The following is a 24,723-nucleotide window of genomic DNA, read 5'->3' on the forward strand; positions in this document are numbered from 1 at the left end:
GTGTGCGTCCTACCACTCACCTTAGGCACTTTATCTCCATCACCTCCAATTTGCTAAACTGCATTGCCTTTTCTGCCCAGGTTTCTGCACCATACAGACATACTGGTCTCATCACTGTTTTTTACACCTTACTTTTTAGCTTTGTTGATGTTCTTTTGTCACCCACTACCCCTGTAACACTGTGCCATTTGACTGCTGCCCCTCTGATTCTAGCTTTGACCCACCTAATTCAGATGCATGGATGCATGTGATCAGTAGTCTGTGATTCATACGTGTCTCTAGCACAGTTGGTTCTTAAGACTTCCATGGATATCTACTGTTACTGCTACGCTTTCATGCTTTATCATATATTTTGTTATATTAGTATTGCTGCTTTTTTCATTTATGTATCTCATATATTATATTTGTTCAACTCTCAGTTTGTCTTTTGAATCATGTATGAATTAGCCATACCATCACTTGAATAAAATAAGAATTAAATACTATCAATAAATATAGGCAATCCTTCAGTGTTTTGCATCTATAGAGCCAAAGAATAAAACAACACAATTTACTGAGTAAACTAATCCCTTTGTTTTCTTCCCTTTACAGCGATGCATGGTTGCTCTGAAGTTGTAGATATTCTTCTTGAGAGGTAAGAATTTATTTTTTTCATTTTTATAGTCAGTGTAAGAAAGCCCACTCTTACCATGTTATTCCATTTCTTTGTTTATATATATTCATAATCATTGCCTTAATTTCACCCATATTTAGTTATAAGTTAAAGAACTTAAGTCTCCCAAGTCTCTTATGAAATATGTCTGTTATGTTCCACTGCAAATGTTATAATTTGATGAACATAAAATATGCTGGAATGTGATGACATTTAATGCAAAAGCCTGTAATAAGTAATAGTATATCATATTAGTGCTGTAATGTATTACTGTTGTTTAGTAAAAACACTGTATTGGAAATGATATTTTGTCTAACTGCATTCACATTATGGTCTACTTCCCCTGTAATAAACAAGTTTGGGTAGACTTCTTACCCATTTTTTTTAACTTATAAATGGGCCAGGATACAACAAGCAGTGAAATAGGGTATATTGTCTGTTGTATAGGGAAACCAAGTTTCACAAACTGTACATAAAAGGCAAATTTCATAGCGAACAAGCAAAGTAGTACATAAAAAAAAAATTCCTAAAGGAACTGTAAATTAGGTGAGCAGATTGCCTAATATTGAAAAGCTAACCAGCTCCTTCGCACATGGTGATAGAACCCTGACTCCAACTCAGCCAGGCAGAGTCACTTTAGGGGCCTGTCCAGTAGAGGAGCTAGCCAGGGAGGGGCAGATGTGAACAATAAACACCAGCATGCTCAGCACAGGATCGGGTTTCTGTCATAGAAGTGCTGTCTGGGAAAAGTCACAGAAGTATGCATAGGGTCCAGGGAGCATGAGCCCATTGAAAGAGTGTTTGCACACTAGCTTACCAGTGCAAATGTTTGAAGGTGCTTAGCCACTTTATGCTTAGTATAGCAGGGCTTTGCACCATGTTCGCCTGCCAACAGGTTGAGGTATGAAAATGCATATCAGTAAACTTAAATCTGCCAAGGGTGACAGTTTGCTGGTGACCCGCTGTAGTCCTCAGTGCCAGTCAAGAAAAGATGAGGGTTCAATTGGGACAATGGGAATTCCCCCAATGGGTGATGTAGTCTGCTTTCAGCCAGACAGAGAACAAATGGGCTGTTGGGATGCTAGTGGTCTGGCTAGTAAGAGGTCACAAAGAGAACATAAAATAAATAGGAAAAGTGTAAAGCTAGATATCCTTGATGGACATTTGGAAAGCAAAATCCAAATATAAATGTTGCTTACTTAGAACATTTATATCTGGTGATTGTTGGCTCTATAGTGATACACATAGTCTACTCTCATAAAAATGGGTGATGGTGAGTTGTCTTTCAGGTGCCAAGATCTCGATGTCTCAAGGGCCCTTAACAGATATAGTGTAAAATTACCTGGTGCACAAAATCCTAAAGAATATGCAGAGAAATAGTTCCTTGCTCATGTCATAAATGCAGAAAAGAGTCTGGTATTGAGTGAAATCCTACATTTACCAAGAATGATACTGAGATGTAAGGAAAAGATAACTGATGTCAAAAAATGGTCTGAGTAACTGGTGCCATTTGAGTAGGAAACAGTATGTGCCAGCATTTCCTACTTGCTTTTCCAGGGATAGCTTGCACCTCTCATTCCAGGGCATCTTTATGATGGCTAAAACCTTTGCTGCCCCCATAGTTCTTTTTGTTTTTTTTGGACAGACTCCAACTAATATATTTTGTAACGTAACCCCTCCCCCACAATAACAACTAAAGCACCAGACAAAATCAGTATAGTGCTGCTCCATGCTAGGAGTCTAAATAACAAATTGCCTGACCTTTAAGCCCCCCTTCATTTGGAGCATTTTTTTGTTTTGTTTTTGTTTACTGGGTTTGACTGAGTGGGTTTAGTCTAAAGCCTCTTTCTTCAGAGCCCCATGGAGAAAAGCTGCAACATATTACAAACATTCAGTAATGTACTTGAACAGATATTAAATAATACACATTAACAATTCCACATACATTTGCTGACTAGATTACATTCATATTAAATGAGAGGCGGTTATTACATTATAAAAGTTACTTATGCATTAGTAGATTTTGAACATTGAGCAAGTGAGTTGAGAAAAAGAACTGGGTAGGACAAAAAATGTTGATATTTTAGTTGAGACATATATACGGCTATAATAAGGTTTATATTTGAAGTGTAGAGGTGGGATATGTAGTATCACAAAATAATGACTATATCTGGGAGATGCTAATAAAACTACTCAGCCATAGGTGAAGCCTGGTTGTGAGGCATCTGACTTTAAAAGAAGAATTACTTGATGATATGACAAGGTGGAGATAACACTGGCACTTATCTTGTGTGTATTATTGTTGAAACCTGTTTTAAAAGTGCAGAAAAAACTCTCTACACCAAGGTTTTACACCTGCAATGCCTTTAGACCAGTGGGAACTCTTGGGGAGTATCCATAGTTGTTAGAAACACAAGGCAGATTCACAATAACCCACAAACTGAACTTACTGAGATTGAGCTCATTATAAATAAAAACAACTATCAGATCATAGCATGTTACAGGACCCCTTTAATAACGCCCAAAAAAAACAATCCTTTTTTTAAATGCTTTGGATAAAATTCAAGTACACAAAAACTATGTCATCCTGGGAGACTTTAACTACCTGTCAATAAACTGGGAGACCGAGACCTACACCTCAAATGTAGGCTAAGCCCAAAAATTTCTCAATAACATAAATAAGAATTCCTTGGATCAAATAGTGAAAGAGCCCACTAGAGGACAAAATGTTCTAGACTTGGTCCTCACAAGTACAGCCTGTCTGTATACTAGCCCACTAGTATATCCTTCCCCGTCAAGTCTGACCACAGATTGGTAAGTCTGTCTTTCAAAATCCCGAAATGAGTAGATGCAAGTACATAATATTTAAATAGTTAAAATGTACCAATTTCCTACAATTCTGTCACCTCCAAAATGTTGAAACAGTTAGTGGTTATGAAGATAAATTCTAAGTTCCCCTACCAAATTTAAACAAAAAGAGAGGGGTAAAAGCAAACCATTCTGGTGATCCACATGCATAAATAAGCAATACAATAAAAGGAAAAAGCTAATTAGATTTTATAGCAAAAACTGAAGTCCCACATATGAAGGTCAACATCTAAAGGTTATCCAAGGCACTGAAAAATGCCATCAGGAAAACAATGACTTCCTATGAAGTTAGGCTGTCATTACAACATAAGGATGATTACAAATCCTTTTTTTATTTACATCAGGAAGTTACAAAATAACACCCAACATTGCTCTGAATGTTTTCATAATGACATGCCAACTCTAATCAGTGGATATCGCAAATGTATTAGCAAACAAATTCAGTGCAAATTTCACTCCAGAAAATCTATAGAAAGGCCACACATACCAAAAGATATCAAATCCCCTATCATCACAAAAGTATTCTTCAAAACAAAAAATACATCCTTTGTGGGACCTGATAACATACCAAGCCGTCTGCTGAACAACACTGGATGTGTGCTGGTGGATCTGCTCCTACTACAACTGTTCGACCTGTACTTATCTACTGGGTTTGTCCCCAAGGCTTGGTGCACAGCAGTTGTGATGCCACTTCACAAGGGTGCCCCACCATGGACTCCAGGAATTATAGACCCATCAAACTGACAAACTTTATCTGCAAGGCCATAGAATGGGTCATAACAGACCTTCTAAATTATGATATAAAAAAGTCTTATAAGATTTGACCCCCGTCAGTGTGATTTTAAGCACTGATCCTGTGTAATGAATCTGGTGAACTTTTTGATAGGGTAATGGAAGCCATGTACAGTGGTCACAATGTCCATACAGCATAACTTGACCTCACCAAGGCATTTTGATACCATACAGTATGCCAGCATTATCAACAATCTTAAATGTTCTTCAGACTGATACCTTTGTAGTTAGATGGATTGCTAACTGGCTGAGGTTGAACCCACACAATGACAGTGGCAGGAACATTCTCAAAAGCATGAAATTACCAGTGGACCACTTCTGTTTGGCTTGTACTTATCTGATCAACAGATCAGAAATGTGGAATTCTGGTTAACTAAGTTTGCAGATAGGGTACTTGTATCACAAAAGATGGAATTAGACATTTAAAAAAATCTGCCTTATATAATAGATGGGAATAATGGCATCTTGTCTTAATGGCGATACTTTCCAGATTATCTTGGAATGTGAATGGTCTCACAGGTATAAACTAAAACGTAAAAATGCTTAATTATATTAAGAAATACAGAGTACAAATAGCAATGTTAGATGAAAGATATTGGGAAAGAACTGAGCATGTGAATTTGATAAAGAAAGGATTTCAGGATGGATATGCTGCAGAATATCAGGGACAAAGGAAAAGAGGAGTACTTATATTAATTGCTAGTCTATCTGGGTTAGACTTGATAAAAATTATATTTCACAGGAACATGTCCATTCAGTTGAGAACTTTGATGCACATCCAATTACTATTTCAGATCATGCACTGTTAATTACTAAGATAACACTGCAGGGTAGTACAGTGCAGGGTAGTGAAGTAAAGATAAGACAATGGTGCTTCCCCATCTGCATGTTAAAAAGAGAGGAATGTAAGGAATGGTTAGTGGAAATTATCTGGAAGTTATTAGGGAAGATAGAAAATACTCCAAAAGTTGTAACTTGTAAGTAGGATAAAATGAAAATGGAGTTTAAAAGAAAGGTAGAAATAAAAGTAAAAGACATCTGTTTAAGAAGTAGTAAGAATTATTTAAAGGGACTGACAAAGGTTAAAGTAGTTAAAGTAGTACAAAAGCAGAATTTCACATAATGAGAAGGTACAATTGCAGTATGCTGAAAAGTAAATAAGGTAGTACCTGGATAATATGCATGAGTTTAGAAAGATGACTGTTATGCAACTGTTGTTTTTTTTTTTTTTTTTAATAACTCCAGAGCACAAAAACTGTTGGCACAATGACTTAGGCAACAGAAAGTAGAAAGGATTGTTGCCAAACTTAGGGAGGCTATAACAAGAAAAATAACCAGATACTATAGAGATATTAGAGATATTTTGTAAATTTTATGAAAATTTGTATAAAGCAAACAATTGGTGAATTCAAGAAAAAGCAAAATAGAAATATTTATGGAAGATTTAAATATTCCATGGTTAGAGGTAGATGAGGCTCAACAGCTAACAGTTAAGACAGGAGGAGATGAGATAAAAATGCTGATGTATTATCAATTTACAGGAAAGTCTCCAGGAATAATTTGCATTCTGGTGGAAGTTGAAAGTTAGGAGGAAAGAAAGTGGTAAAGATCCGGAAAGTTTTGTGTAACAGTACTCCAAAAGGAGGGGAATCACCAACATCCTGGAAAAAAGCTGCAGTAGCTGTAATCCATAAAGACAGTAAAGCCTCATCTGATCCAGCTTTATACAGGCCCTTTTCAATTCTAAACCATGTCTGTAATGGCTAAAAGAATGGCAAAGGTGATACCAAAATTGATAGATATGGACCAGTGTGGTTTTGTGGAGGGGAGGCAAACATTTGACAACATTAACAAATCAATGATGATAAAGAGAGAAGCAAAATGCAAGAAAATGCCTCTTATATTTGGTGGGTCCTGATGGAGAGAAAGCATTCAACAGAGAAAGTTGGGATTTTATGAGTAGGGCAATGGAAGCATTTGCATTTCCTGATACAATAATAAGGTTAATTAGAAGGATATATGAGAGATTGGAAGCAAAAAATAAAGTGACAGGGTTCTTCTCTAATGAGTTATGCTTGAACAGAGTAGCCGGACAGGGGTGTCCTCTTTCCCCTTCTTCCCCTTTGTTATTTGGATTACATTTAGAACCACAGTCAAAGAAAATAAGGGACTCAGACATTCAACAATATAATTAGTTTGATGTTAAAGAAAAGTTGACTTATTTTCAGATGATATTATTTTGTACTTGATAGGACCATAAGAGGACATCTCACTGTTGTTGAACATTCTGAGAGAGAGTTCCTGTTTTTTTTGGGATATAAAATGAATGAAGACAAAACAAAGGCTAGAGCTATGAACTATATACCCACACATAAAGTGACAGGGTTCTTCTCCCACACATTAATTGCTCCAGCAATACTTATATCTATGGGGACATGATAAAATGAAGTATTTCTGAGTATGGATTAAAAACAATTCAATTATGGCAGTTAAGGATATGTGGGAAGAGACTAAATACCAAATTGAGAACTGGAAGCTCTTGCCTATGGATATGTATAGCAGAATACAAGCAATAAAATTTGTTTAATCACTTTAGTTTTATACACAAGTCAGGCATATTTGTACTAACCAGAGAAGAAGTTGTGGACAGTAATTAATAAATAGTTGACTGATTTTATTTGGGAGAGGAAGAGGGCAAGAGTCAAGTGGGATAAGTTGATCCTTCCAACAGAACAGGGACATCTGGAGGCATACGCACTGTACTGATTTCAGTACAACTTCTTTAGAAGATGGGGTAGCTTTTTTTAAAGAAAAACGTACGTACATATTTTTTTCTTTTTCAAAACAGTGTTGGCTCCTTTAAGGAGCATACCAGCCAGTCGGAAGTGAGCTTGCGCCATGTCCGGCTGGCTGCGAGCGGGAAATGTGCAGGAAGACAATCGCAAATGGATTATCTTGTGTGTGTGTGTGTGTGTGTGTGTGTGTGTGTGTGTGTGTGTGTGTGTGTGTGTGTGTGTGTGTGTGTGTGTGTGTGTGTGTGTGTGTGTGTGTGTGTGTGTGTGTGTGTGTGTGTGTGTGTGTGTGTGTGTGTGTGTGTGTGTGTGTGTGTGTGTGTGTGTGTGTGGTAGGTAGCATGCAGAATGTCCAGAGTTTTGCCCAGTATTGATTGTCTGTTCCTCATACATTTTGTGATTTTTTAGAAAAGCATTGAAGGCTGAAGTTGCTAAATAATGACAGACATTTGAGTTTCAGACTTCACGTCCTTTACAAAAATTCATACTAGCGCAAATCCTGTTATTCTACCAACTTTCTCATACTAGCATAAATCATGTTATTCTAGCAACTTTCTAAGTTCACAAGAGCATTATTTAATATCTGTCCCTGTTTATTTTAGGCTTTGTCCATATTTCTTGCACAAAGAGGTATGTAGGGGTGTGTGTGTGTGAATGAAACACCCTAGTTAGGGGTAGCAGGTGGTTAGTAATTTACTCAAGCTCAAAACCTGTACCTTAGTTACAGAAAACAAAAGCATGAATCCTCTACCCCAACTACCATGCTGCATTTTTCAAAGAACTGACTTTCAGGTTCATTTTCAATTCAAGGAACCGAGTTTGAGTGAATCTATATTATATTACTGAAGAGGCATTACAGCGAATGCCTCTTCAGCGACACTAAAAGAGCGAACCGTGAATTACCACAATGGCCGTAACTTGGCTGGGGAGGGGGGTAGCAGTTTGAGAGCAGTGAGTACAAATTTGAAAATCCTAGCTACACCCCTGCAACAGAACAAAGAGGTTTAGGATTACCTGATTTTAAGGGGTATTTTAGAGCTACACAGTTAAGACTTTTATACATAATATAAGCAGACAGCTGCAGTTCAAATTGGAAAATGGTGGTGATGAAAAAGGGGGAAATTCAAACAATAAGGAAAGAATAGGAGTTTGTACACAGATCCTTAAGGAGTATAACAGTCATGCAGAATATATTCATAAAGTGGCAGAAAGTACACTAAGAACTAAGCCAACACAGGAGAGGAGAAAGGAGATTCTGCTGATAGGGATGACTCCAGTTAAGGGTACAGAGAATAGAAAAGGGGAGGCTGGAATTTACTAAAGGAAGACGGCAAAAGAACCAAGGTATTGGGAGCAAGTAAAAAAAAAAGCAAATTAAAAAAAAAAAAAAAAAAAAAAAGGAAAGGTAATAGAATGAGAAGAGGCAAAGAAGACATTTGGTTTGCAGGCTAGTGATATTCTTCTTTATCAGTGATTGATATCAGAGTGTAATGGACTCAGACATTCAACAATATAATTAGTTTGATGTTAAAGAAAAGTTGACTTATTTTCAGATTATATTGTTTTGTACTTGATGGGACCATAAGAGGACATCTCACTGTTGTTGAACATTCTGAGAGAGTTCCTGTTTTTTTTGGGATATAAAATGAATGAAGACAAAACAAAGGCTAGAGCTATAGGTTCATAGGTTCATACTAGGCTATCTGCCCAAGGGCATTTATAAGCCTAGCCCATAGTTATGTGGCTTTCGCCACCCCTTTAGTTTGAATAAAAACTATGCCTATCATTTTTCTGTGCCTCTGTCAAGCAGTGACACTGAAGTAATCCCTGGGGTATATCTGCGATCTCCCATCCATTGGTCAAGATTCCTCTTGAACAAGGCAAGCGAGGTGCTCTGCCTCACATGTACCGGGATTTTGTTCCACAGCATAGGGAGTCTCTGGGTGATGAATCTGTCCCTCCAGCACGTTCTATTTATAACCGTGTCAAGGTTTAAGTCTCCCGCCCTTGTGGCTCTGAGGGATCTAGATATTTTGAGGTGAAGCATATTCATCAAATCTGGGTTTGACATGGCCTTATATGTCAGGCACAGGTCACCTCTGAGCAAGCGGTATGAGACTGAATAGAGCTGGAGTTCTTTCAGTCGGGCAGCATAAGACATATTTTTGAGACCCTTTATCCTTTTGGTGAGGAACTTTTGGGGCCTTTCAAGCTGCAGCAGGTGTCTGGTCAGATACATTCGAACGGGCATTGTACTCAATCATAGGTCTAATGAGTGATGAGTACAGGGGGATGATGACCTCCCTTGATCTAGATGTGAATCCCTTCATGATCAGGTGGGCGATATAGAAGGTTTTCCTAACTACTTTAGCAACATGAGTGTCAAGCGAAGGCTACTGTCAACTTGGGTCCCCAGATCCCTGATGACTTTTTCTGTGCTCAGTGGATTGCCACCTATATGGTAGCTAGGGGTAACCTTGTTTTTCCCGAAGGGTATGACTATGCATTTTTGGCGTTTAACTTCAGGCCATGGCTCTGGCACCAGTTATCCGTTTCTGTGAGGCCCTTCTGGAGGATATCTGTGTCAGATGTGTTTTCGACTATGGCCCAGTTTGCAGTCATCTGCAAACTTTGTCAGCCATAACCCTCCTGTGTTTGCTTGTACTTCAGAAAAGTAGATGCCGAACAAGAGTGGACCCAGGACTGAGCCCTGTGGGACACCACTTGTGACAGGCTTTGAGTCTGACATGGCTCCAGCAACTCTGACCCTGTGGGTTCTGTCACTTAGCCCGTTTGCAACCCATCTTGTGATGTATGGGTTTACATTCAAGCTGATGAGTTTTTCGATGATACCTGAGTGGGGTATTGTGTCGAAGGCCTTTGCCAGGTCGAGGTAGGCTGTATGGACTGCCTTTCCCTCATCAATGGCCTTGGTGACTGTCTAGAAAAAGTCAACCAAGTTTAAGAGGCAGGATCTGCCTTTGACAAAGCCAAACTGGGTTGGATCCAAAGTCTGCAAGTTCCCTATGTCTTTATTTATGAGTTCCATTATGATCCTCTCCATGGCTTTGCAGATAAGGCTTGTCAAGCTAATGGGGCGGTATATACCCACACATTAATTGCTCCAGCAATACTTATATCTATGGGGACATGATAAAATGAAGTATTTCTGAGTATGGATTAAAAACAATTCAATTATGGCAGTTAAGGATATGTGGGAAGAGACTAAATACAAAATTGAGAAACTGGAAGCTCTTGCCTATGGATATGTATAGCAGGATACAAGCAATAAAATTTGTTTAATCACTTTAGTTTTATACACAAGTCAGGCATATTTGTACTAACCAGAGAAGAAGTTGTGGACAGTAATTAATAAATAGTTGACTGATTTTATTTGGGAGAGGAAGAGGGCAAGAGTCAAGTGGGATAAGTTGATCCTTCCAACAGAACAGGGACATCTGGAGGCATACGCACTGTACTGATTTCAGTACAACTTCTTTAGAAGATGGGGTAGCTTTTTTTAAAGAAAAACGTACGTACATATTTTTTTCTTTTTTAAAACAGTGTTGGCTCCTTTAAGGAGCATACCAGCCAGTCGGAAGTGAGCTTGCGTCATGTCCGGCTGGCTGCGAGCGGGAAATGTGCAGGAAGACAATCGCAAATGGATTATCTCTACGAGCGGAAAATCTGAAGATGTAGTGCGTGGAAGTCAATCGCAAACAGATTATCAGGTAAGAGAGGTGTGTGTGTGTGTGTGTGTGTGTGTGTGTGTGTGTGCGTGCGTGCGTGCGTGTGTGTGTGTGTGTGTGTGTGTGTGTGTGTGTGTGTGTGTGTGTAGTAGGTAGGTAGCATGCAGAATGTCCAGATTTTTGCCCAGTATTTATTGTCTGTTCCTCATAAATTTTGTGATTTTTTAGAAAATCATTGAAGGCTGAAGTTGCTAAATAATGACAGACATTTGAGTTTCAGACTTCATGTCCTTTAGAAAAATTCATACTAGCGCAAATCCTGTTATTCTACCAACTTTCTCATACTAGCATAAATCATGTTATTCTAGCAACTTTCTAAGTTCACAAGAGCATTATTTAATATCTGTCCCTGTTTATTTTAGGCTTTGCCCATATTTCTTGCACAAAGAGGTATGTAGGGGTGTGTGTGTGTGTGAATGAAACACCCTAGTTAGGGGTAGCAGGTGGTTAGTAATTTACTCAAGCTCAAAACCTGTACCTTAGTTACAGAAAACAAAAGCATGAATCCTCTACCCCAACTACCATGCTGCATTTTTCAAAGAACTGACTTTCAGGTTCATTTTCAATTCAAGGAACCGAGTTTGAGTGAATCTATATTATATTACTGAAGAGGCATTACAGCGAATGCCTCTTCAGCGACACTAAAAGAGCAAACCGTGAATTACCAGAATGGCCGTAGCTTGGCTGGGGAGGGGGGTAGCAGTTTGAGAGCTGTGAGTACAAATTTGAAAATCCTAGCTACACCCCTGCAACAGAACAAAGAGGTTTAGGATTACCTGATTTTAAGGGGTATTTTAGAGCTACACAGTTAAGACTTTTATACATAATATAAGTAGACAGCTGCAGTTCAAATTGGAAAATGGTGGTGATGAAGCAGGGGGAAATTCAAACAATAAGGAAAGAATAGGAGTTTGTACACAGATCCTTAAGGAGTATAACAGTCATGCAGAATATATTCATAAAGTGGCAGAAAGTACACTAAGAACTAAGCCAACACAGGAGAGGAGAAAGGAGATTCTGCTGATAGGGATGACTCCAGTTAAGGGTACAGAGAATAGAAAAGGGGAGGCTGGAATTTACTAAAGGAAGACAGCAAAATTACCAAGGTATTGGGAGCAAATAAAAAAAAAAAAAAAAAAAAAAAAAAGGAAAGGTAATAGAATGAGAAGAGGCAAAGAAGACATTTGGTTTGCAGGCTAGTGATATTCTTCTTTATCAGTGATTGATATCAGAGTGTAGACAAAGTGAAAGGGATAAGGGAATCCAAAATGAAAAACCTGCACTGATTATTTAATTGAATCTAGACAGAAGCTGCTGTTAAAAAAGGAATAATTAGTAGGACAAGAAAATATTGCAGACTAACTATTGGAATCAATCAGTAGAGGTCAGAAAAGATTAGGAAGAGAGATTAGATATGCAGTTCACAAAAAAACAATGGAAGGACATATGTATGGGCTCACAAATATGCAATAACGTCTAGAAGATACTTTTATACCACAACCAGGCACCAAAATATTTTTCCTCGGGTAGATGGCAAATGTTGGAGGTGTGATGAGGAAGAAAGAGATAACTGAGAATATATGTGTTGGGATTGTAATGCATTGGCAGACTTTAAACATTTACTACAATGCACTCTGTCAGGAATACTAGGCAAGCAGATGAGTTTAACTAAGGACATTCTTTTTTTGAGCTGAGGATAAAGGATCTGAATTGCCTAGACACAGTAAGGCCTTGTTAAGTTTAATTCTGGTGGCTGCCAAAAAAAGCAATTACTAAAAAATGGAAATCAAAATCTAAACCAACTATACTTGAAGTAGTGAATATTGTAACAGAGATAAAAGAACAGGAAGTGGGATATTTGAAAAGGCTACGAGTTAAAAATGGAAATTGTGGGAACAATACATGCAGAAAAATATTGTTGAGGAGGAAGGATGTTTACGAGAAAGCAGGAAATGAATATTTTATGTAATGTTACTTAGATTGTAGGATATGTAACAATATATGTGATGCATAATGTTTGTTAATGTGGACTTGTTAATATTGTTTGATTACTTTTCTGTAAATGTAAGTTTTCTTATGTCACAAGTGATGATGTAATACAATTGTTTAAAAATACAAGTTTGCAGATGACTGTAAACTGGGTGTTATGCTTACATCCCCATCTAATATGCAGAAGCTACAAAGTGAACTTTCACATGTTAATAGCTATTGCTCTGAAAATGGGCTAAAAATGGGCCTAGTCTGATCGTACACACAACGTGCATGGGCCTAGTCTGATCGTACACACAATGTGCATGGGCCTAGTCTGATCGTGCACACAATGTGCATGGGCCTAGTCTGATCGTGCACACAATGTGCATGGGCCTAGTCTTTTTCTGTTTTAAAGGTTGCAATTACTCGAGTCCACTCTTATACACTCAAACTAAGTGTTTTATTCACACTTTAACAGATCCCCATGGCCTTTGTGCTTTATGTTTTAACATTTATCACTGTATTTCCAGCTAAGCAGTTGTTTGTATGTTTTTTCATCGTACTTAAGGGTTTTAGTTATATATCTATACACATTAATTCATATCATGATTTGTTTTTGACACACAAACCTGATAAAAGTATTTATTTGATATGAAAGCGGTCTTTGTTAAAAGTTGTATACTTATTAATATTTATTCTGGTAGATGTCGTTTGGTAGATCTTTTAGTCAGTCATTTTTTAGTTAGTTTCTTTATTAATAAAGTTTTGATTAGTTAGTTAGCCTGTACAAAGTGTTAATAAACTGGTCTTAGATTGTAATTTGTCTCTAGTTTAATAGTTTCAGTTTTAGGTAGCACAGTCTCTGATTACACTATGGTGAAGGTAGACTTGGCTAAAGGAATTAATTTATTGCTTTTATAGCTCTTAACAGAACCACCTTCTGTAACCACTCCCTTGCTTCAAACAACCTGATTACATATAAATAAGGAATGTTTTTGATGCTTTTCATTATACTCAACTAGGATCGCTTGTTTGTGTATTTCAATAAAGGAGATTCCCATTTTAACTCAGCTGTGGACTACCTACTATTTTCTATTTGGTTATTTTGTAGCACGTTTTACAGTTAGATTTTACAGTTAGATTTTTATTAAGTGAGATAGGTGCATAACATAATTTAGGAAGTGAACATCACACCCTTCACACTGTGAAGTTTCTTCTTGTTTTTTTTTTTTTTTTTTTTTAATTAACATAGATCAAGTGCACATAGTCTGGATAATGAAAGAAAATCTGCTCACACTTTACTCAGTGGTCTTCCTGGAAATAAATAAGAAGTCATCTCTTCTCTTGGATTATTACTGTGATAAACATTATACATAACAGATTTTTGAATTATTTACTTTTGTGCTTGTGCTGATATTTCTGGCCAGTATAACACATCACAAGCTCTGACTTTACATACCATAATTCACAAGTGAGATTTGGATTCTTGTCAACATTTTCTCCCTTAAAATCTGAATCCAAGCTACTAATTTTCCATCGTACTTTGTACTACTCTGCTTATTCGTTTGTCAGTCACCCTCTCCAGAACTTTCATGTAATATGACAAGAGTCTGATTCCTCTGTACTGCCCAGAGTTGTGAATGTCCCCTTTCTTCTTGATTACTGGCAGTAATATGTTTATTCTGTAGTCATCTGGGATACACCTTTCTGCCTACACTGCTATGAGTACCCTCAGTAGCCATTTCTCCACTATCTCACCAAACATCTTTATCATATCTGCTGTGACCTCATCTGTGCCTGCTGCTTCCCCCTGACTTCATTTCTTACTGATGTTCTTATTTCTATAAAGGTGGGCTCCTCCTCTTCTCTCGCTGAAGGCTGTGCCTGGGGTAGTACAGCTTTGGTGGGGTTTTCTTCATTGAGAAACTGATGAAAGTACTCCTTCCATTTGCCTTTGATGACCTGTGGACTGGTGAGTAGGTTGCTGCTGGCATTCCTTATGAAGGGTGTCTGACTATCTTCTTTATCTTTCTTTCTTTCGTTGCCTTGCAACCTGATATAGTTTCTTTGTGCCATCTACTGACTTGCTTTCCAGAAGTTGGTAGAGTGCCTCTGATTCCTTGTTCTTTGCTATTGCAATCCCTTTCTTAGCTTCTTTGTTAGCCAAAAAGTATTCCTTCCCAGCCTGGTCCATCTTTTCGATTTCCTACTTTTCCTGCACTCCTTCTTTCTTTTGATGAATTCCTGGACTTCTACATTCCGCCACCAGCTTTCCTTAAGTACATTATTCTGTGCAGTGACTGAGACCTGGTTCAAGGCTCCACGCATTGCCAAGCTATAATTCATGCCACACTTTTCGGCCACCTAACCTGGACCTGAACACCAAAGGCGAAGGTGTGTCCATATTCATTAAGGATATCCACACCTCCAAGCTAGTTGCTCAGCATAATGCATCCGAGGTTATCCAAGTTCAACTAACTGTGGGCAAAACTGCAATCCAAATTGTAGCTTGCTACAGATTCCCCACCATGCCCCAGGATTCCCACTCCTCTTTTCTTTATATACTGGAAAGTATTAGGGTTCAACCAAACACCCTAATAATGGGTGATTTCAACTACTCCACCATTAACTGGGAAAACTACTCATGTACCAACTCCTTCGCTCAACACTTTCTGGAATTCATAAATTCCAATGCCCTGGATTAACTTCTCCACACTCCCACCAGGGGCAACAATATCCTAGACCTAGTCATTACCAACATGAGTGACCGGTGTTCCACACCTGAAGTCAACTCCTCGATGTTCTTCGTGTTTCACTGTTGCAGTCATTACATTTGGGTAATCCACTGGCAGGTTGCCCTCATTCGGCCTGAATTCCAAAGTCTTGGGTCCTGCGTCGGTTGCTGTCTTCTCTTCTTTGACGTCAGGTAGTCAGGGGTATAAAACATGCAGCCGACGCCATTTTCTTCAGTCTTTCTTGCTGCATGGTGCCCGAAGCAGAAGCATTTCGCAAGTGCCAGTCGGTCGACTACTGAAATATTCGAGTTTGAGTTTCAGAACCAAAGTCTTCATTAAAGCTAAGTACCCCGGGGGGATACTTTTTTCTTGCTTTTTACCGATGTCAGAAAAAGTTAATAATTGTATTACTTGTGGGAAGCAAATACCTCATAAGGATTTCCATCTATACTGTATTCCTTGCATAGACCCTGATCACAACGTGCCTGGCTGTCGGTTTTGTGCTAGATTTAACCAACGCACTATTAAGTGTCGGTATATTTTTGCATCAAAGTATTTTGGAAACAAATTTAACTACCCAGAAATGTCGTCGGATAGCAATCTGACTACTGGAGTACATAAAAAATGCAAAGAAAAGGACAGAGAAAAGGCAGTCAAGATCCAAACTGACAACAAAGCTTCTCCTAAGCCAGTCGCCGGTTCGCCAGTACTCAGTGAGGCACTTTCGCAGCCCCTGATACCCGCTACCTTCGAGTCGCAGGCCTCTACCGACACCCATGTGGAGTCCAGCATGCCGCAAGATACTCAAGGTATTGGACCGACGGATGTACCTCCCTCAGATGGGTCTGGAGCCACTGAGCAGGCACCAGCTTCTGAGGGTGTATTCAGACCTCAACATTTGTATATGAAACCGACGACAACTGCAAAAACAAAAGACAAAAGCAACTTCTAAAACTAAGAAACCGACGCATGAGCCACGTGCACAGGCCTCTATGCCTAAAAAACAGATGTTCAAAATGGCTGAAGATCTTATTACCTTGATCAGGGGTACCCATCACTCTCCAGATAAGAGGCCTAGGCAAGACACTGATTATGAATCTTCGGATAAGGTTTCTATTTCTTCTGATTCCTCTTTTGATCAGGAATTATGTATACCTCCCTATGAGGATTCTGATGCTGAGGAGTCTATTCCATCTACATCTCCTCCTGAGGATTATTCATTTGGAGAAACCTTGCATACTTTGAGGGAGCATTTTCACTGGGAGAGTCAAGACTTCTCAGAATCAAAAGAGGCTCAGGGATTTCCTTCTTCTGTCTCAGCACAAGCCTTTAGCCATCCCCCTGTTTTAGACATTGTGGATGATTTTTTTTCGGACTCAAGCTTGACCCCTGACACCTTACCTCCAGTTCCCAGTAAGCCTGACAGATATTACAGGGTCCCTGACTCACATAAATTTTTATTTAGAAACCCTGCTGCTAATCCTGAAACTATTTCACAGGGTCCAAAGGGAGTTAAGGCCTCAACAGCAAAAAATCCTACACCCTCTGACATTGATTCAAGGGCATTAGACAGATGGGGAAAAAAAGGTTTATACATCTGCAACCTTGGAAATCAGGGCCTTAAACTGTAAATTTCATATGCTTAAGTACCAACAACATGTTATGGGATTGCTGAAACAGAAAATGATGTTGATTTCAGAATGTGCAGAAAATAAAGAATTGCAGGAATTATTGCATGCAGCTGAACAAGTTGGAAAGCATACTTTGCAGTGTGGTTTTGATTCCTTGGAGGCCTCCTGCAGGGCCGCAGTTACTGGATCTGTAATTAGGAGGCAGGCCTGGTTAAAGGAACAAAATTTGCCTGATCATGTTAAAGCTAAATTGCTAGATGCACCTTTACAGCATGATTCTCTGTTTGGTATTAAGGCAGAAGAGGTTTTAAAGAAAATGGAAGACAAAGCTAAGTTTATGCAAACTGTTAAAGACTTCTTACAAATGCAGCCACCAAGATTCAGTATACACTGGCCTACAAAAAATTGGTCCTTTCCTGTGACAGACAGAGCTCAAAGGGGCAAATCTAGATGCCCTAAGGGTTCCAGATACCAGGCGCAAGATTCATACAGGTCAAAACAATGGGACGTGTCCACCTCCAAATCTGGAGGAGATAAAGCGGAAACCTACAGAAAGCAGTCCCATGACTTCCCTCTGCCTACACCAAGCACTTATCTTTTGGCAGCACCCATAGGGGGAAAATTAGCACTTTTCACTCAAAATTGGCAGTTAATAACCCAGGACAAGTGGGTACTAAACATCGTATCACAGGGATACAGATTCCATTTCCACACTCTGCCAATGGTAAATGGTTGGCCAGATCTGCAAAAAAATCAATGGACAGAGGCATAGGAACAGGTTACGTCCCTCATGGATATGGGGGCCATTCAGACAGTATCAGAACAGGAAAAAGGACAGGGTTTTTACTCAAGACTGTTCTTGGTACCCAGAAAGGACAAGGCCTGGCGGCCATTACTGAATTTATCGATTTTGAACACATACCTGGACATTCCAAAATTCAAAATGCTAACTTTACAGCAGCTTCTGCCCATGCAGGGCAAGAATGCTTGGCTGGTAACTTTGGATCTAAAAGAGGCATACCTGCATGTCCCCGTAAGACAATCGTGTAGAAGATACCTCAGATTCAAGGCTGGCTTAATGCATTACCAATTCTCTGCACTGCCCTTTGGCTTATCTACTGCGCCCAGGGTCTTTACAAAGTGCATGGCACTAGTAATTGCATTTTGCAGACAAAGACGTATACAGATATATCCTTACTTGGATGACTGTCTCATTCAAGCAGAGAACAAGGACACTGTTCTTCGACACCTGGCATTTGTGAAAAGACTTCTAACATGCCTGGGGTACACAGTAAATGAAAAGAAATCACAACTGGTACCCTCTCAAAAGATAACATTCCTGGGTGCAAGCTTGGATACAACTGCCCAGATGGCTTACCTCACGCCATACAAGCAAAGTCAACTGACTACTTACTTCAAACTGATGGCAACAAAAACCCAGTCTTCTGCAAGTCAAATTCTGCAGGCTCTGGGCTTCATGGCATCCTACTAATTCCATATGCAAGACTGCATATGAGGAAACTTCAGTGGTACCTAAAAAGTTGATGGTGTCAACATTCACACAGTCTGGAAACAATGATTCCTCTCATTCCCTGCCTGCAACAGGAATTTCTATGGTGGGCAAAGGCATGTCATCAAAACATGGGACTGCCCTTCACTCTACCCCCTGCCAGCCAAACCTTAACAGACGCATCAGATTATGCCTGGGGGGCCCACATGGCAGGAAGATGCATTCAGGGCTTATGGGCACCAAAGCAAATGCATCTACGGATCAACCAGAAAGAGATGCTATCTGTTCAAAATGCCCTAACAGCCTTCAAGGACTTACTTCATCCAGGACACCTACTGATAAAGATGGACAACACCACAGTCATGTGGTATATAAACAAGCAAGGGGGCACACACTCATACCCCCTTTACAGATTAGCCATGGCATTGTGGAACACAGCTTTGACCTACCAAATACATCTTCAAGCTCAATTCCTGCCAGGAAAACAAAACACTCTGGCAGACATTTTAAGCAGAAACCTTATGGATCCCCACAGGTGGGAAACTAAATCCACAAGTCTTCAGCATGATAACAGAGAAAGGGGGAGTCCAGACATAGATCTATTTGCTTCTCCTCAAAATTATCAATTGAAAAGATTCTGCACAAGGACTTATCACAGATAAGCATGGAAAGTGGACGCCCTATCCTTCAGTTGGAAAAACCTATCTGTTTACGCCTTTCCTCCTCTGTCTCTTCTACCCAAGGTCTTCCTAAAAGTCAGACAAGAGAAGCCAAAGATGATATTAATTGCCCCAGACTGGTCCTGCCAATACTGATACCCAATCCTAAGGAACTTGTCTCAATACCCAGCTTGGATCTTGCCTCAAATACCAAAACTACTGTCCCAGCAAAACAATCAGATCCTGCACAAACAACTACAGACTCTGAACCTGGCAGCATGGCTAATCATGTAGTCATACAAACAACACCTCTCAGTAAAGCTGTGATGAATGTCATTTTGGAAGCCAGAAGGCCTAGTACTAGAAAATCTTATGCTGACAAATGGAAGAGATTCTGTGCTTGGAATCAAGCACAACGAACTGATACTGCAGAACCAAATATTCCTCTGATATTACAATACTTAACTGAGATGCTTGACAAAGGCCTATCTTTCTCATCAATCAAAATTCATGCCTCTGCCATTTCAATACAGAGCCACCAATCTTTTCTCATCCTTTACTCAAGCAGTATCTTAGAGGAGCCAAAAATTTAAGGCCTCCTAGAAGATCACCATTACCTGCATGGCACCTCAATTATGTGTTGGAAAAGCTCACCCTGCCTCCATTTGAACCAGCTGCTACTGCTGATCTAAAGTTCTTATCATGGAAAACAGCCCTGCTACTAGCAATTACTTCAGTAAGAAGAGTTTCAGAGCTACAGGCCCTTATGGCTGTAGAGCCTTTTATCATATTTTACCCAGACAGGGTGTCTCTGAGGACAGATCCTACTTTTATGCCTAAGGTGGTTTCCAGTGTGGCTCTTAACCAAACAATTCATCTGCCAACTTTTTATCCAAATCCGCAGAACAAGGGGGAGAGAATTCTGCATTCCTTGGATGTACACAGACAGCTAAGATGCTACTTGAGCAGGACTAAAGCTCTAAGAAAAACTGAGCAATTACTAGTGTCATATGCTGCAGGATCAGATGGAAAGGCTATTTCAAAGCAGACAATTTCAAAGTGGATAAACCACTGCATCCGTTTCTGCTACTTACACCATGGTAAACCTGTGCCCAAGGGCATTAGGTCTCATTCCACCAGAGCTGCAGCTACTTCAGCAGCCTTTCAAAGAGGAGTACCAACCAAAGACATTCTAGCGGCTGCTACTTGGAGTTCTGTTCACACCTTTACAAAGCATTACCATTTGCCTCTCTACTCTAAGTCCAGGGTAGGCTTTGCCACTGCATTGCTGCAGGGCCTTATAACTGCACCTAATGCTGTTTAGCTCCAGCCTCCCAACCATAGCTTTGGGATTCTACCCAAATGTAATGACTGCAACAGTGAAACACAAAGAACATAGTACAGTTTTGTACACTTACCATAAATGTAGATGTTCGAGTGTATTTACTGTTGCAGTCCAGGTTACCCTCCTGCCATCCCCCTGTCATTCTGAAATTTATCTTTCCTTCTCTGTCCTCTACAACCTATGTAGTGTATTTGCTTGCAGATGAAGGCAAAGTTTATATTGATGCATGTATATATGTATATATATATATATATATATATATATATATATATATATATATATATATATAAAATTTTGCTACCTTTTTGGGGACACCTGACATCGGAGGCAGGAAAAACGAAAGAAAATGGCGTTGGCTGCATGTTTTATACCACTGACTACCTGACGTCATGGAAGAGAAGACAGCAACTGACGCAGGACCCAAGACTTTGGAATTCAGGCCGACTGAGGGCAACCTGCCAGCGGATTACCCAAATGTAATGACTGCAACAGTGAATACACTGAAATATCTACACTTATGGTAAGTGTACACAACTGTACTTTGGTCAGATCCGACCATAAGCTAATCACCCTAGATATCCACATCCCGCCCCCACCCCCCATTAAGGAAATCACGGTAAAATATTTCTCCAAAGCCAATTTCATGCTTAAGACAAAAGTGGTGAACTTCATGACACCCATGCAGATGGACAATACAGTTACAACTGCTGAATCCTACACAGATGCACTCTATAAGCACTTACACGAGTGCATGGATCGTGCTATCCAAAACAGAACCAAGATGCTATCCTCCAAAAAAAGGAAGTTGATATAGTGGTCCCCTGCCATAAACAAACTCTACAACAAAAGGAAGAAACTGTTGCAAAAGAGAGTAAAATCCCATGAGTGGAGGTGTTCCCTGGTCAGTCTCAGTAAGAAGATGAGATCCCTTATAAGATCCTCCAAAGCTAGCTATGAAAACAATATCAACACTGATTCTAGGGACAACCACAAAGCATTCCATAGCTATGTCAAGAATCTAAATGGCAACACCTAGATCTGCTCTGAGGTACAGCACAACGGCATGAAAATTACAGAACCAACTGATATTGCCAACGTCCTGGTAGATAGGTTCAGTGCTAACTTTACCCCCCTCTCACCCACTAAAGGGCCCATATATATACAGGAAGAATGTAGAGTCCCTGTAATCACAACTACACAGGTAAAAGCTGCACTCTCTAAAGCCAAAAACACAGCATCCATGGGACCGGACAACATCCCAGACTGTGTTTTACACGAAGTTCAGAATGAACTGGCTCCCCACCTAAGAACCATGTTCAATCATAGTCTCACATCAGGCTTTGTGCCCACTGAATGGTGCACAGCAACAGTTATCCCACTCCACAAAGGGGGAGCCACCACTGATCCCGGGAACTATAGCCCTATTAGCCTGACGAGCCTGGTCTGTAAGGCCATGGAATGTATCATCATGGAATTCATAAACAAAGACAGTGGTAACCTCCAAACTCTGGACCCCACCCAGTTCAGGTTTGTGAAAGGCAGATCATACCTCCTAAACCTGATCGACTTCTTTGAGGCAGTCACCAAAGCTGTAGACGAGGGTTAGGTGGTTCACACAGCCTATCTTGACCTCGCCAAGGCTTTTGACACCATCCCCCATTCTGGAATTATAGCTAAACTCACTAAACTAGGTATAAATCCCTACGTCACAAGATGGTAGTCAATTGGCTTAATGACAGTACCCACACTGTAAAAGTTGCAGACTCCAAATCCGACTTCAAACCAGTGACAAGTGGAGTACCCCAGGGTTCAGTTCTGAGACCTCTCCTGTTTGGTATCTACTTCTCTGAAGTACAGGCTAACACAGAAGGCCTTTGGCTAGCGAAGTTCGCAGATGACTGCAAACTAGGAGCCATAACTGAGTCCCCAAATGATGTGGACATCCTACAGAAGGGCCTCACTGAGACAGATACCTGGTGTCAGAGCCATGTCCTCAAGCTCAATGCCAAAAAGTGCATTGTCATCCCCTTTGGTAAAAACTCTGTACCCATGAACTACCACATAGACAGCAGTCTACTTAACACCGAATGTGTGATAAGAAATCTGGGGACCCAGGTGGACAGTAGTCTCTCCTTTGATAATCACATCGCCGCAGTAGTCAGGAAATCCTTCTATGTGGCACACCTCATCAGAAATGGGTTCTCATCTAGGAAAATAGAGGTCATTGTTCCCCTCTACTCGACACTCATTAGACCCATTATAGAGTACAACGCCCCTTTTGAAATGTACCTCACAAGACATCTGCAGCAGCTGGAAAGGCCACAGAAGTACCTCACAAAGAGGATTACTGGCCTCAAACAGATGCCCTACACTGACTGTCTGAAAAACCTTCAGCTTTACTCCATAGCTTATCGCCTACTCTGAGGTGATCTCTGCCTAACATATAAAGCTATGTCAAACCCAGAGCTGTTGGACATGCTACACCTAAAGAAATCCCAATCCCTCCAAGTTACATGCTCTAGGGACCTAAACCTTGTCACCAAAGTAAACAGGACATGCTGGAGGGATAGATTCCTGTCCCAGAGACTTCCCATACTCTGGAACAAGCTACCCATCTATGTCAAGGAAAGTTCCTCATTAGCACTCTTCAAGAAAAATCTTGATAAGTGGATGGGAAATAAGAAATACACCCCGGGGATCACTTCTGTGGCTCTGCTCAACAGGAGCACAGGAAAATAACTTTTTTGGGTGGAGTAAGCCAGGGAACCTTGTTGGCTAGGCTTACTTAGGCCCTTGGGCCGATAGCCTAGTACCTACCTATGAACCTAAAACTGTCTCAGCCACATATCTGTTCTGTAGTCCTAACACATGCTGTTTTGAGGTGCCACCATTTTTCTTCAACTCCACCTATTTCCTCCTCTTCTTGGGGTGTTAGAGCCCTGAGTAATTTCCTGAATTTTTATGCTTTCTCTCCAGTGAACTTCCAGGTCTTCAGTCTAGTGTCTATTGACCTTAGAACCTTTTTTGGCCACTGCTTGCAGCTGATTTTGACTATCAGTGATTTATGCAGTGAACTGACTGTTTCAGTGGGGATGACTTTGCAATCACTGATTCTACCCCTTTGCCCTTTCCTTACTAGGAGGAAGTCTATTTGAGCTGCATGTTGGCCACTCTTGTATATGATCTTCTGACTGTCCCTCTTTCTGAACCATGTGTTGGCTACTATCAAGCTGTTTGCCAGACAGAAGTCCGGAATGGCCTCTCCTTCTTTATTCCTGTTGTCCACCCATGTGGATCCAGGCAGTCCACCTTTCCTGTTCTGTCTGTCCTGATATGTGCGTTCAAGTCATCCAGTATTGACACCAATTTGAGATTACTGTCCTATCATTAAGCTGGAGTCTGATTATTGTGAGTCTTGTCACTAATTCTGATGGCATTCCCTCACTGTCTTCTGAAGCCTCTCCCTCACCACAATTCCCACACCATTTCTAGCCTGTCTTCCTCCTGAGTAGTAGACTGTAGATACCAAGCCAGGTGGCTTTGCTGCACTGCCCTTCCATCTTGTTTCCTGGATAAATAGGATGTCCAGCCTTCTCCTTACCATCATGTCATCTACTCCCAAGCTGAGTCCTGTCATTGAGTGTATTCTTAGTTCATGTTTGGCAGGTTTATCAGTTTTATGCGCAGACTTCATTCAACAGAGCTTTCCCAGCTGAGCAACTGGACACCAGCCGGCCAGTAGCTTATTGACCCAGGGTTGCTGGACTTTGTAGTGGGATATTCTAGCCAGTAGGAGCACATACACCCCTCCCATCATTAGTATGGGTCCCAGGCATAGGTCAGAGTAGGCCAGGTCATCAACCTACTTATCAACAGCAAATACCCATAGGTCATTTGGTGAAATTAGTCAACACGACCAGATCACCTGCAGCCACATTTTACACCATTGATTGATTAGCCCTGCCATGGCATGCCATCTGTGATCCTCCTATCATGATTATATTGCACACTACAGAAGA

At 40.3% G+C, this 24,723-nt stretch overlaps 1 protein-coding gene across 1 annotated transcript in view; it reads left to right on the forward strand.

Moving 5' to 3' along the window:
- Positions 1-24,723, forward strand: part of ANKRD16 (ankyrin repeat domain 16) — a 371,524-nt gene that overhangs the window by 230,011 nt on the left and 116,790 nt on the right. Inside the window, exon 3 of the mRNA XM_044088822.1 lies at positions 592-634. Within this exon, the coding sequence (XP_043944757.1) occupies positions 592-634 (43 nt within the window). The remainder of the gene's footprint in view (positions 1-591; positions 635-24,723) is intronic.

Source organism: Protopterus annectens, chromosome 11.part0, assembly GCF_019279795.1.
Source record: "Protopterus annectens isolate FY-2018-M chromosome 11.part0, PAN1.0, whole genome shotgun sequence".
NCBI lineage: Eukaryota > Metazoa > Chordata > Ceratodontiformes > Protopteridae > Protopterus > Protopterus annectens.